The sequence below is a fragment of the Chelonia mydas genome, chromosome 1, assembly GCF_015237465.2.
Source record: "Chelonia mydas isolate rCheMyd1 chromosome 1, rCheMyd1.pri.v2, whole genome shotgun sequence".
Classification (NCBI taxonomy): Eukaryota; Metazoa; Chordata; order Testudines; family Cheloniidae; genus Chelonia; species Chelonia mydas.
Window position 1 is genome coordinate 248,159,902 of NC_057849.1, and position 15,449 is coordinate 248,175,350.

Here is a 15,449-nt window from a genome sequence, read left to right on the forward strand (position 1 = left end):
GTCATGTATGTTAACACTCTGGCAACAATTAAAACAAAACGACAACCCAGCCACTGGTATTTAATTTTCTATGAGATGGGTAGGTTTTGGAGAAAATATAAATGTCCGTTAATATAACTAACTGACATCTACCAATTGACATGCTACACATGATAAGCTTTTCCATGTACGCACAGCAACGGTTTAATTATGTGGAATGGTGGCCGAAGCATGAAGGGGCATACAAATGTTTAGCATATCTGGCACGTAAATACCTTGCAATGCCAGCTACAAAAATGCCATGCAAACACCTGTTCTCACTTTCAGGTGACATTATAAATAAGAAGAGGGCAGCATTATCTCCCGTAAAGTAACAAACTTGTTTGTCTTTCTGATTGGCTGAACAAGAAGTAGGACTGAATGGACTTGTAGGCGCTAAAGTTTTACATTGTTTTGTTTTTGAATGCAGTTATGTAACAAAAAAAAAAAAATCTACATTTGTACGTTGCACTTCATGATAAAGAGATTGCACTACAGAACTTGTATGAGGTGAACTGAAAAATACTATTTCCTTTGTGTATCATTTTTACAGTGAAAATATTTATAATAAAAAAATCAGATAAAGTGAGCACTGTATACTTTGTATTCTGTGTTGTAATTAAAATCAATATATTTGAAAATGTAGAAAAACATCCAAAAATATTGAATACATTTCAATTGGTATTCTATTATTTAACAATGCAATGAAACACAAATTAATTTTTTAATCGCAATTAATTTTTTTGAGTTAATCGCATGAGTTACCTGCGATTAATCAACTGCCCTATAAATAACACCAATACAGTGATTTGAATTATAGGGTGTGATCTGCTTCATAATGATCAGGGAATACTAAAGTCATTCTATGTGGGAACTGAGGCTGGACATAAGAGAAATGTTATCAGAGCTCAGAAGCGGAGGTTACTTACCTTGTACAGTAACTGGAGTTCTTCAAGATGTACACCTCTGTGGGTGTTCCACTTGAGGTGCGCATGCGTCTTTGATTGAAGATTTTCAACAGTAGTGCTCGTTTGGTTCACACATGTGCTCTAGCAACTCTTGTGGCCCATACAAAGGGATTACAGGGCTGTGGTGGATGACCTGCACACAGTTCCTTCTCTACTGCAAAAGCCCCATAAAGATGAGACTCCAAAGCAAAGGGGAAGGAAGGGCAGGTAGTGGAGCATCCATAGGGGCGACACATCTCAAAGAATTCCATTTAGTGCACAAGGGTAGGTAATCTCTCCTTCTTTGAGTAGTGCCCCTGTGGGTGCTTCACTTCAGGTGACTCTCGAGCAGTACCCCCCAAAGGAGGTGGGAACTTCAGAATCTGGCCGCGAACTGATTGCAGAACTGACGGCAGCATCTGGTCTACAGGTATGCAGTAAGGCATAGTGTCTCAAGACGGTGTGAACGAAGACTCATGTAGCAGCTTTCCACTACAGGAACATCTTTTAATAGGGGAACAGATGTAGACTGAGATCTGATAGAGTTAGCGCTGACCTTAGATGGACACGGCACATTAGAAGCTCCATAACAGGATAGGATGCAGCTAGAAACCCACCAGAAAATTTCAGGGTGGACATTGTCATTCTGCTAGCTCTGTGACAGACACAGTTAGTCTCAGAGAGACTCTAAAAGATTTAGTACCACCCAATATATACTAGCACTCTCCTAATGTCAAGAGCATGAAGGGCAGCTCATTCTGATGGGGTTTAAGGTGGAAAACTAGCTGATGAACAGTCTAATTGATATGGAAGTCAGAAACGACTTTGGTAGGATCATTGATGTGGTCTGAGGTATACCTTTACCTCAAAGACAGTATAAGGCAGGTCAGCCATCAAAGCCCCTGATTCACACCCTCTTTGAGCAGAGGTTACTGCCACTAGAAAGACAGTTTCCATAGAAAGTTTTAAAAGCAAACAAGTAGCTAGTGGCTCAAACGGAAGTTTCATAAGAGAATTAAGAACTAAGTTCAAATCCCAAGTTGGCATTCTTTCTCTGACATTTGGGAATGATAAATCTGGAAGTTGCAGCATGAGCAAATACTTAGAAACCTTCCAATGGAGAATGGAATGATATGACAGCCACTTCGTGGATTTTGTGCTCCATTAAAGAGAGACCTCAGATAGGAGATTTGAACCTCTCCCCGAATGTGGAAGAGAATGTAGAAGGTGTGCTGAGAAATCAAAATTAATTAAAATCCCAGGCTATTTATCTAGGCTAACACAAAAGGGACAACAGCTACAGAAAGTATCAGTAGATTATCCCCCTTTCTTAGAGGCTTTATGTGAGTAGCTCGCAGGCGTCTCCCTGGGCTCACCTCCCTTCGAAGTAGAGGGTTGCCGTAAGGGCTCCTGCTGGGACTCCAGAGGTTGAAGGGCTGACTCCATGAGTAGGAATTTGAGCCTCAGTTCTCTGTCTTTCCTGAATCTGGGCTTCAGTTGTTGACACAAGCCACATTTCTGTGGAATGTGTTTCTCTCCCAGGCAGCGAAAGCACTGCGAGTGTCCGTCAGACACTGGGATAGATTCCTTAGAACTGAGGCAATTTTTGAAGCCTGGGGAACCGGGCATACTCTTGCCCAGCGAGGACCTCCCAACAGTGGTTAGCAGAAGACAAAGTCCTCTTCTTTTCTTCTTCTTCTTTTTTTTTTTTTAAAAGGCAATGGCCAAAATAAAATGTAAATGAAGCAAATAAAGAAAAAGAGGCTTTAAAAGAAGCTACAATTAGCAATTCTAAGCGAGTTAACAATCCAGGAACGGACAGCTATAGTGCCATCTCTAGTCAGGAGCTACTGAGAAGGAACTGAGGAGGGATCATCTGTGCATGCTAGCTAGCCTCGTGGTAGGCATGGAGGAGTACATGCGCGGGCTGAACGGATACCAGAGGTGCTGGAACAGGGAGGGCTGGGGGCCACAGCCCCATCACTTTTTATCAGTTGTAAGGGCAAGCAAGGGGTGGGGGGTGGAGAAGAGCGAGCATGGGACGGAGCCTCAGGGAAAAGGGGCAGCGCAAGGGCAGGGCCTTGGAGAGAAGGGGCAGCATGAGGGCGGGGCCTCAGGAAGAAGGGGTGGCATAAGGGGGCAGGGCTACAGTTTGGGTGCCGGTGGCCCCCCCATTTTCAGGAAGCTTCCACCGGTCCAGACGGAGACTGCTACCAAAGTTCTCTGATCAGCATCGCAGGGACACAGACACTCTTACAGTGGAGCATCCACAAGGACACTACTTGAAGAAGAACCAGTCAAATTATAGACTCTGCTGATAATGAAGAATAACACAGAATGTGCTTCTACAGCGAACTCATCATACTATAGCTTCAAAATTCTATAGTTTAGAAAAGCGACACACATTTACATACTAATTTAAGAAAAATAAGCTGCGAAGTATAACCTTAAAAGCCTCCTCAGGATGCCAGCACACACTCATTCCAGGGGAACGTAGAACAAAATAAGCCTTTTGATTTCCTTCCAAGTCCCAAACCCTAATAAAAAAGAAAAAAAAAAAAGTATTTACTGCTGTTTGTAAAAACATTAATTTCCAGCCTTAGCCTGCTGACAGAGAGGTGGCCAGAAGCAGATGAGATCTGGTATCTGTACTCCATCTTTTGAACACAAAAGTATCTAACAGAAGGCCTGATACTGAGAGGTGTCAAACACTTACAAATCTCACTCAAGTTGAAGGGAGTTGTGAGTGCGGAGTACTTCAATGGGTCAGACCCAAATGTCAAAATGTAATTTTTAGGATACACTAAGGTAGTACATTATTAATTTCTCTTCCTATATTCAAGCATTCTCCCTCCATAATTAACTAGGGGATGGAAACAAAGAAGTGTTCTCTCATCATCAGTGGCCCACTTGACCCTCACCCACCCCGAACCATAACGTGGGAGCCACTCTGTGAAATAAACCTATAATGCTATACAGTAGAACCTCAGAGTTACGAACTGACCAGTCAGTCAACCACACACCCCATTTGGAACCGAAAGTACGCAGTCAGGCAGCAGCAGATACCCCCTCCCCACAAAAGCAAATACAGTACATTACTCTGTTAAACATAAACTACTAAAAAAATAAAGGGAAAGCAGCATTTTCCTTCTGCATAGTAAAGTTTCAATGCTGTATTAAGTCAATGTTCAGTTGTAAACTTTTGAAAGAACAACCACGTTTTGTTCAGAGTTATAAACATTTCAGAGTTATGAACAACCTCCATTCCCGAGGTGTTCGTAACTCTGAAGTTCTACTGTATACAAAACATGGATGATGCTTTCAAAATACAGGGTGATAGCTAAAGCTCCTGCCCTCTTTTTCTTCAAAATAAATAGTTCAATTATACGGGCGTGACATCACATTGTAAACTATACTCATTAAAACGGTAAGTTCGTACTGTGTGGATATGTATATTCTTTACATATGCATAAGGCTATAGAAATATGGCAGTTTATAAGGTTCTAAATAAAATGCTCTATATAGTCTTTAGAGTTGAGTGGTTACACACTTTTATTGTTTATTCTAGGGGAACTTTCACTGACTTCCAGGGTGCTTAATATTTTAAATGTAAGAGATTTCAACACACTCTCAAATAATACATCACAAATCTAGACAAAATAGATACGAAGTAAAGTAAACACATTTAGTGAACAATGTTGGCTTCCTATGCCAAACCACAGCAGACCAAATATTTGTTTTCCCTGTAGAAATCATAGAGTTTCCAATCCTGAGGGATCGGTGTCTTTAAAAAACTAACAAGTGTTTTAAAAAATGGAATATCTGCTTGATTAGGTAATTTAGAAATGTACAGTACTTTCTTCCACTGCCAGAAATTGTGCCTTGTAGATATTCCAAGTCAAATCAACACTTTTCATGTGTATTTACTGTGTGGGAGAGAATTACCAATATAACTGAGGATGGTGAATCATTTTGGCTAAGGGAGCATGCCATCTTGTCTTCTTCCCAGCTGTGAATGAGGTTATTAGGTGTGGAGACAAATTTATGCTTTCTCCTTTACTCTGTAAACAGCAAAGTGCTGTGCTTGTATCTGGTTTATTCTGTGTTGAAATGGTAGGATTAGGCACGTTATCTTCCATGAGTCCTATGGGAGAACAATATGGCCATCTCTTCTGCTCATTTCTTTTCTGCATAACAATAGGGACTATCTCACTTAGCCCTGGTCTACACTGGGGTGTGTGTGTGGGGGGTCCACTTGAATATTAGTACATATTCTAAGGGACCATTCAAGGTAGAGAGATCTGTTAACACCGCTGCAGTCATAGGACAAAAAGGTGGGGGGAGGATTCATGGGTTACAGTCTGTTGTAATAAGCCATAAATCCAGTGTCTCTGTTCAGTCCATGATTTTTAGTGTCTAGCAGAGGTAAGAAATTTAAGTTCCCTGGTTTGTCTTTTGAAAGTCCTGCGCAGGTTTCCTTTGAAGATGAGGACTGATAGGTCAGATATAGAGTGGTTGCTTGTGAAAAGTGTTCACCTACAGGTGATAGGGTGTTTTTGTCTTTCATCATTTTCCTGTGTGAGCTTATTCAAGGGTGTAGTGATTTTCTGGTTTCACCCACATAGTTGTCATTGAGGCATTTAGTGCAGTAGACCAAGTATTCCAAATGTTATGATAGGCATAGTGTAGGATCCATGGATCTTGAAAGGGGTATTGTGGGGGACGCTGATCATATGTCTGCAGGTTTTACATCTGTTGTTCTGGCACCGCTTTGAGTTGGTGTGTCTTGGGGGAGCTTGCTTCTGATGATGAGCTTGGAGAGGTTGGGGGGATTCCCCTTGGAGCATATTCTGAGGTGTCTGAGTGCCTGGCTGTAGATAACATATTTCTTGGTGTGACTGGGGCGGTTACTGGATCAATGAAGGTAGGTGTGGTGATCTGTGGGTTCCTTGTATATAGTTGTCTGTAGGGTTCCATTGTTGAAGCTGATTGTGATGTCCAGGAAGCTGATGTTAGTGTAGGAGTGTTCCAGAGAGCGTTTAATGGTGAGGTGGTAGTTGTTGAAGATGTGGTTGTCAGGTGCTAGAAATCTATGAGGCAGTTTAAACCTTCTGTCCAGAGGATGAAAATATCATTCATGTATCTCAGCTTTATTACTGGTTTTGTGGTGCTTTGGCCAGGAAGTCTTCAAGGTGGCCCATGAAGAAGTTGGCATACTGGGGAGTCATCCTAGTTCCCATGGTTTGGACAAAATGTTTGCTGTTGAATGTAAAATTGTTATGAGTGAGGATGAAATTGATGAATTTGGCAATGAGCTTGGGGGTGAATATCTGAGGGTTGTCCATTGTCTTGTAAATATTTGAGGCAGGCAGTTATACTGTTATTGTGAGAGATAATGGTGTTTAGGGAAGTGACATCTATGGTGGCAAGGATGTTGTTCTGAGGCAGGTTGTTAATGTTGCGGAGTAAGTAAATTGTGTCCAGAGGAAGCTGGTCCTTTGCGTGGTGAGTGGTTTAAGGATGGCTTCTATGAGTCCAGATATTCCTTCAGTAAGAGTGCTGTGGCCAGATCTTGCATTTAGCTGTGATGCTTAGAGTATCTTTCCCAGAGCTGATGATGAGCTCTATTTGGCTTGAAAGCTTGCCTCTCTCACCAACAGAAGTTGGTCCAATAAAAGATATTACCCTCACCCACCTTGTCACTCTAATATCCTGGGACTGACACGGCTACAACTGCACTGCATACCTCAAATACAGGGAGCCTTTTAAATCTTTAAAATAACTTAATCATTACTCTGTGAAGAAAATCTTTTGCAAGGATGCAATCCTTAAAATACAAGCCTGTGATGGTGTGGCTGATGTGATTAGGTCCTAGATATGTGGACAGAGTTGGCAACGGGCTATGTTGCAAGGATAGGTTCCACACAACAAAAACACTAACCCAGGAACCTATCCTTGCAACAAAGCCCGTTGCCAAGTCTGTCCACATATCTATTCAAGGGACGCCATTATAGGACCTAATCACATCAGCCACACTATCAGAGGCTCGTTCACCTGCACATCTACCAATGTGATCTACCACTCTACCACCATGTGCCAGCAATGCCCCTCTGCCATGTACACTGGCCAAACCGGACAGTCTTTATGCAAAAGAATAAATGGACACAAATCAGATGTCAAGAATTATAACATTCAAAAACCAGGTGGAGAACACTTCAACCTCCCTGGTCACTCAATTACAGACCTAAAAGTGGCAATTCTTCAATAAAAAAACTTCAAAAACAGACTCCAACGAGAAACTGCAGAACTGGAATTAATTTGCAAACTGGACACCATTTAATTAGGCTTGAATAAAGACTGGGAGGGTCATTAAACAAAGTAAAAACTATTTCCCCATGCTAATTTTTCCCCCTACTGTTACTCATACCTTCTTGTCAACAGTTTGAAATGGGCCATCCTGATTATCACTACAAAAGTTTTATTTTCTCCTGCTGCTAATAGCCCACCTTAAATTGATTAGTCTCATTAGAGTTGGTAAGGCAACACCCATTTTTTCATGGTGTGTGTGTGTGTGTGTGTGTGTGTGTGTGTGTATTGTGACAAAGTTCCTGCTCTACCTTGGTGGGTCTTGCGCTTATTGGTGGATTTGCTTGCCTTGGAGCTTCATGGCAGCCCTCAGCGTGGCCGTTTTTATGAACCCACAATCCAGGTCAACTTCTCCTGTGTCTGACCAAGAGTTGGGAGGATTTGGGGGGAACCCGGGCCAGACCTCTACTCCGGGTTCCAGCTCAGGGCCCTGTGGAATGCAGCTGTCTAGAGTGCCTCCTGGAACAGCTGTGCGACAGCTACAACTCCCTGGGCTACTTCCCCATGGCCTTCTCCCATCACTTTCTTTATCCTCACCACAGGACCTTCCTCCTGGTGTCTGATAATGCTTGTACACCTCAGTCCTCCAAAAGTCCGTGTTCTCACTCTCAGCTCCTAGTGCCTCTTGCTCTTAGCTCCTCACATGCACACCACAAACTGAAGTGAGCTCCTTTTTTTTAAAAACCCAGGTGCCCTGATTAGCCTTCCTTAATTGATTCTAGCAGCTTCTTGATTGGCTGCAGGTATTCTAATCAGCCTGTCTTAATTGTCTCCAGAAGGTTCCTGATTGTTCTGGAACCTTCCCTGTTACCTTACCCAGGGAAAAGGGACATACTTAGCCTGGGGCTAATATATCTGCCTTCTATTACTCTCCTATAGCCATCTGGTCCGACCCTGTCACACTGTCTATCTATCTATCTATCTATATCTCCCTACTGTATTTTCCACTGCATGCATCCAGTGAAGTGGGTTTTAGCCCACGAAAGCTTATGCCCAAATAAATTTTAATCTCTAAGGTGCCACAAGTACTCCTCGTTCTTTTTGCTGATACAGACTAACACGGCTACCACTCTTAGATATTAACGTACTTCCTTCCTAATGTGAACTAAAAAAAATCCCTCAAAACTTTTAAATAAAGTGTTTTTGAAAGATGTTCATACTGAGAAACTGAACTTTGTTTCTGCCAGTGACCTTAGAAAAAAGTCCATGAGGTAGTTTTCAAACAGATTAAATGTGGTGATTTCATTTTTAAGGAATTTACAGTCTAGAATAAAAGTTCTCACTACCACTTCATGATCCTCAGTATAAATCATAACAATGTCACACAGGAAACTCTTCACATTTCATTAAACCCTCCTCCCCCAGTTACTTAGTATTACATTAATAGCACAAAATTAACCTGAAATGTTTCTTTCTGAATAACTTCATAATTAAAGCTTATTCAACTAAGTTCCAAAGATTTGTTTCGGAAACTGCTTTTACTTTTCCAGGATTATCAGATACTGTACATAGGAGACAGGTTTAAACTTGCATAATGACCACAAATAGCAGTGCAATAGAAGCTAAACAGAATCACATCTGGGGGACATATTAGGATGCATACAACAACAACAAAAAATGGGCAGAGTAGAAGACTATGGAATCCAAAAATCAGGAAATATTTTCATTATGTCACAATCTTTAATCTTATTCCAATTCCTTCTCCATTGTAATCCATTACAATGCATAACAGCTATCTTGGTGAATGAGCTCAACAAGCCTTGGATTTGAAAAGTCTCAGTCCTTAAAGAAGAAATGTTTTGGTAGCATTATAAAAAAGAGGTATCAATGCATTCCAGATACTGGAGGTGGTGTTCTGCCAGAATAAATAGGGTAAGGATAAAATAATACAGAGTACAATAAAAATCTGCTCATTTTTTAATTCTGGCCCCCAAAAAAGGAATAATTTTGAACATGTGCTATAAAGACTAAATAAGAGTGGTGACAAAGATATTCAACATTGCAGGAGGCAGGAACAAATGAGGACAGGCAGAAATTTTGCGTACACTATGGCCAAGAGTCTGCAATGTTTATTGAATTAACAAAATGACACCCAGGAACAACATGTCCTGGCAATGGTTTTAACAAAAGTGAAGGACCAGGGAAAGAAACAGCAGTCTGGAGCCATCACTGGCTTTCCTTCATTTTGGTTTTTATAATACCGAGCAAACTAACTGTTCAAAGACCACATAGATGTACCAAGATTTGTGGTGTTGGACAAGCTACTGCATTGTGAAACCATTGAACATTGCACTACATTTTGGCATTCCAGCAAATCTAATCTCTAACAATAGAACACACCTTCCTGATGTCAATCCTTCTCCCACATATCTCCATTCAAGAAGCTAATCTAACCCTTGCTGCCAGGATGCACTAGCAAAATTTGTGGTCACATGAAACAAAAAGAAAAAAAGATTGAACCTGATTATGACCAACATAAAATCCTAGAGTCCATTTCAATGAAACAGCCTGCATCTTGGCATGAACAGTCCAAAATGAATGGAAGTGAGAAATTATCTGAGATATAGCAACAAAGCAACACCATATACATACAAAAACAGGGGGAACAAGCCTGCTACATATATATCTTTTGCATGATATAAGAAATAAAGGTGGGTAGGTGGGTGCTGCTGTGTGTGCTGGAGTACGAAGGTTGTGTCTCTGACCCCAGCCTTGGATGATGACAGCCAATCCTAACACATGACAGCATCACTGACCAACTGCAGCCCTTCTAAGAAGCAAATCCTTTCCCAGCAAATTGGTGCTAAGCAGTGTATTCAGAACCCTTTGACATACTTGAGTTTCAGCTTGGTACTCAACCTGAGGCCCAAATCAGCATGCAGCTGCGGCACATGTGACAACCTCAGGGTCATATAGGTAGTATTGGATGCGGCCCACATAACATATCATGAACCACATATGCAGCCCACAATGGTAAATAGATTGAGAAGCACTGATAGAGCATGCAAAACCAACTGAAACTCTGGACAAGCCGTGAGATAACATCCAAAATCAAATTCTGCAGTTTTATTTTCTATTAGAACAACAGTATGTGGCTCTCAGCTGGAAGTGTATCAATGCCCAAGCTTGAGTATTCTTCGAAGAGATATTAAAAAATAAAAAAAAATGTTGTGCATAATTACTTTGCTTTTACTTGTTCTAAAATATTCCACATTAATTTACATGGTTTACCACTGAAATGATTTTTAAAGTTTGGTTAATGTAAAAATTATGATTAACATTTGTTTCCGGTATGACACCTGCCTCTATTGGCCCTCTGTTAATTGTTGTAACTTTGCCATTAGATTTTCAATTTTTTTTAAAAATTATTTTCTCTCCTCTTCTGTGAAAAAAAAGACTCACCTAAAGTACATGGGAAATTGCTTGACATATTATACAGGGAAAACTGTGCTGCCAAATGCACAAAGTAAAACTGAAAAATCCAGAAAAATAGCTCCCTGCAAACTCCAAGATCTCCTATTTACCTACATTATAGGTTACAAAAGAACATACACAAGTGGGATTTTAAAAATCAACAGCATCCCTTTAAGCTGATATACAAACTATTGTCAGGGATCATTTCATCCACCACAGAAATGTAGCTACCTCTGGAATGAAATGAATCAAGTGTAACATACAGTTGTTTAGGAGAGGAAGTTAAAAAAAATAAATCAGTTGACTCTGCAAGTAGGCAGATTAGGATCTTTAATGGCCATGGTCGATCAGCTTTGACATTTTCACTGAAAGATGGCACCTCCAGCAGAATATTGCCTCCTAATGCTGTATTAGAACAGAAATTTTCAACATTTTTAATAGTGTGGACCATATTTTAAACACAGAAATGGACTTCTCCTTTTATTCATGACTCCACACACCATTACTGGAACTGCTTTCATGAAAAAAATCAATGTATTAATTCTCATTTCAATTTTGTAGCTGGAAATAAGGGGGTGCATACATCATGGACTCTTAGCAAGTGCTACAGTTTGGGAATTGTTGAACTGCAGGACTTATTCAACTCAGACTCACAAGGAACGTACCACCTAATGAATTACCAAAGCAGCATCTAGATTTTTACTGGAGGTCTTCATCCAAGAACTGATCAGGCCCATCCCATATTTCTGACAGCATTATAGCACAAAGTTTTAGTGTCTAAAATATTTATATATCTCCACAGAATTAATATTTCTCATATTGTAGTAATATTACTTTGTGCCTTTAAAACTGCATTAAATCCACTGTTGTAGAGATGAAAATAGGAAAAACCTAGAGAAACTTCTATGAAGTCCAGAAAGCTGTATATTGAGAATTACTGTATTAACTACAGGTAAGTTGGAATAAGAGCACTGTTCGTATCTATAGCGAACCTAACAGTAAGAAATCTAGCAACATCCCCAAACACTGGAAACTTTATCCTTTTGTATTCTTGTACTAATTGCTCTAGTATTGCATAGCATAACCATTTCAACAGATGCCCTATTCTTAGAGCAACTAATAGACGTGTTCACATTTTTGTTGAAGAGGCAAATTATACAACAAATTAAGTAAGATTTCTATGAATTTTTACAAGGCCTTTGTAAGACCTGCAGATTGCAATCTCTTTTGATTTTTGGAATATAGCTCTATATTCAATTTTTAAATGAAAATGTTATCGTCATTCTCCATGTTTCTATCAATTGAATAGAAAAAATATGAGAACTCTCAGGTGGCCAAATACATCCCATTTCTTCCCACGGCTGTTAGCCAGACTTTACCGTCTACAGTGGGGAAAGTGGCTGCCTTATTTTTCACAGCTATTGAGTTCAAATTTCGGTGGTGTTATACTTTCATTAAAAAAATCTTATCTTTTATTCTTTTGGTGTCAAGTGGATTACTACAATTTAAACAATTCTTTCTTTCATCCTTAAATATGTTGTATTTAATGGAAATATTTAAACAACTCTTTGCCGAAGAAACACCTCGTACTAGTCTATTGTAATGAAGAAACCAAGGACATGGATTGAAAAGGGAATGCTCCTTAGTAGCTCTTAAAAGTATAATTTTTAAAAGACTTTTGTCGTATGTTTTGAAAAAAATACAGGACCCTTGTACTGACCAAGGTAATACCTCTGAATTTTCAGTGGGAATTAATTTAACATCGTGTAGCCCACTGTATGAAATGTCTTCCTTTCTCACAGAGGTAAGGTGCTCATAGCCTTTGAACTGTACTTATTAAATCTTCTCTTCAGTTTTTTTCCTTAAAAGACAGACGAAAATCTCATCCAAAATGATAAATTAGAAAGTCCAGCTATTGTGCATAAAAGTGAGAGATATTTAAAAAAATAATTCCTTTAGAAAAGGATTGCCTAGAAGTTTAAATGGTCATGTTTAACAAAATACAATTAGGAATAATGTGGTTCCCCCCTCTTAAGTTTACAACTCCCATTCTAGGTTTATAAACCCTACAAGTGTCTTACTTTGTCATTTAAAAGAGTAATGCTTTTCCAGTGTGTGTGTGTGAGTGAGAGTGAGAGAACTTTTTACCATGGGTTCTAACGGCCAAATCCTCAGCTGGTGTAAATCAATGTAGTTTAGTTTAAGTTACTGGAGCAATGATGATCTGTTCCAGAGTATGCACATCACATATCAGATCTAGCTTTAATTTTATTTGTTTCTGGCTGTGCAGGTAACCTCACTCCCAGTCTTTTAAATGGAGAAATCAGGGGTAGGGATTATTTTGAATGTTATTTGGCTACTGATCTATTTAAGAGTGATTGTTATATCAGTAACTAAAAAACACAATCATCTTAAAATGACACAAATCACCTCTGTTCTGACATCTTCCCCATCTCTTTGGAATATTTTATCACTGAACCATTAGCGCAGAGGCATCAACCTGTGGTTTTGGGGTCACTTATGGCCCTTGACGCTCTAACCATATTTGATTTTTAATTAAATATGTTTCCTGAGTCTTCCCCTGTGATTTTTAAACGTAAGTGTTTGAGTCAGCCCTGCCACTCAAGGGAGAAGGTAAAGGCACCACCTCCTCATAAACCTGCTATCACTTTCTCTGCAGCTCACAAGGAATTCTGCGTAGCTACCGTCCCTTCCTTGCTGCAGCTGCTCAGCAATCCTGATGTCTGCCTGCCACATTGCAGGGGACAGAGGAAGAGTATCTCTGGCTGTTACATCTGCAATACTGTGCCAGCCTCTGGTACAGTAGGATAGGCGCTTGGCTCTCTACCTAAGCCTCTAGGAGGCGCTAGCAAGGGATAGCTTTTCTCCTCATTGGAGCCATCCAAGGCAGTCCAGGATTTCAATCGCACCGTGAAGAGAATACATACCTGCACGTGTGATCATCACTCACACTTGCAATATCTTGACCTTCTTTAGGGGCAAATACCAGATCATTAATGTAATCTGAGTGGCCATCAAAGATCTGTCAATGAGAACAAAAATATTTTCATACTGAAGTCATAAAAATAATAAGTCTGATAAACAGCAATATTTGAGCATTCCAGAAGCTTCCACAATGTATTCGGGAATTGCTACAGGAAAAGCATACACATTTAAAATGAAGTCGGGGTTCTACAGTTAGGAGTAGAAACTTATGCCATTGTTAATTATTTGTATTACCATAGTGCCTAAAAGCTCCAGTCACAGTCCAGAACCCCACTATGCTAGGTGCTCTATAAACACAGAACAGAAAGATAATGTCTGCCCCCGAAGGGTTTCTAGTCTAATTATAAGACAAAATACAACACATCTACATGGACAGGGGAGTACAAGGAAAAGAGTCATTATTGGTCAGCATGGTAGACAGTGGTCTTACACACCAGCAGTCTGACTGTTCTAAGTTATTTTTTATGGGCATCATTGCAAAAGAGAGTTTTAAGGAGGAGCATGAAGAAGGATAATGAAGTCGCTTAGCAGATGTTTACAGGGAGCTCCTACCAAGTGTGTGGGGCAGCATGGGAGAAAGACCAAAGGTGCTTGTTTGAAAATTTAACAAGTGCCTGCTTTCAGTTCTTTGCTGATAATTAGATCAAACCAGGTTTTCCTCTAAGACAGTAATGTCAGACTATAGTCTGTGAAATCCTTCTGAAAGTGCCAAATGCAAATAAGGTTTACTATTAAAAAACAGGTTTCAGAGTAACAGCTGTGTTAGTCTGTATTCGCAAAAAGAAAAGGAGTACTTGTGGCACCTTAGAGACTAACCAATTTATTTGAGCATAAGCTTTTGTGAGCTACAGCTCACTTCATCGGAAAACAAAAATGGCTTAGTGGTTACAGTCAGACTAATCACATTCTTTAACTGCTTTTGCATGTTTTGTGTATCTCTACAAAGTCCCTCGTTGTATAAAATGTGTGCTATGTTGAATCAAAGTCCTCCATACATCCACTGTAAATTTTGACACCCAGGTATCTGCAACAGGTAGTTTTCAGTCAAGTGACATTAGGAAACTGGGGTATCAAGTTTAAAAAATCAGCCTAACATGAGGCTGGTCTGATCCTGGCTGTTCGACAAGTTCTGAGCATCTATAACATGTTTTAGGAGTGTGTTGTGTATTACAGAAGCTCTCGCCTTTTAAAAAAAATTTTTCGGAGCAAACAGATAAGATTCCCTTGGATGGCACTGTCAGCAACTTGGACACAATATTCCATATTATTCTTTGCTTACAGGGGTGGATCACGAGTGGCACAAGAGTAAAGACAGTGATACCTGCAGCCTCTCCTCCTCTGAAAGTGCTGGCTCTAGGGACAAGAGTGTATACACATGCTACAGCACCGCTGGATGGTGCGTACAACTTCATGTGCACATGTTTTTACATTCCAAACACACACAGTCATTTTGGTTCTTTGCTGATTGAATTATGGCTTTTTTCCATTGTCCGTTTAAACACACAGAAGAAATCAATTATCATATATAAGGAAGATGAGCTGAAACCTTATTAAGGTACAATACAATAAAGCAAAAATGCATAATATATTAAAAAAAAAATATAAAACTGACAGGTTAATACACCACAAATGAAAATGCTGATGAGAAAAAATACATGTGGATCTCAGCAGTGTCGATTTTCCTAGTAAATTTTTCTT

General features: G+C 39.9%; 1 protein-coding gene across 4 annotated transcripts in view; it reads right to left on the bottom strand.

Moving 5' to 3' along the window:
• NUP37 (nucleoporin 37) overlaps positions 1-15,449 on the bottom strand; it is a 33,032-nt gene that overhangs the window by 6,253 nt on the left and 11,330 nt on the right. For 3 of the 4 annotated variants that reach the window (XM_027834482.3, XM_043541904.1, XM_043541903.1), the window contains 2 exons: positions 13,694-13,788; positions 3,412-3,502 (listed from right to left, as the gene is read on the bottom strand). In XM_027834482.3, the coding sequence (XP_027690283.1) occupies positions 3,412-3,502; positions 13,694-13,788 (186 nt within the window). The remainder of the gene's footprint in view (positions 1-3,411; positions 3,503-13,693; positions 13,789-15,449) is intronic. The other variant, XM_043541905.1, reaches the window with a different exon arrangement.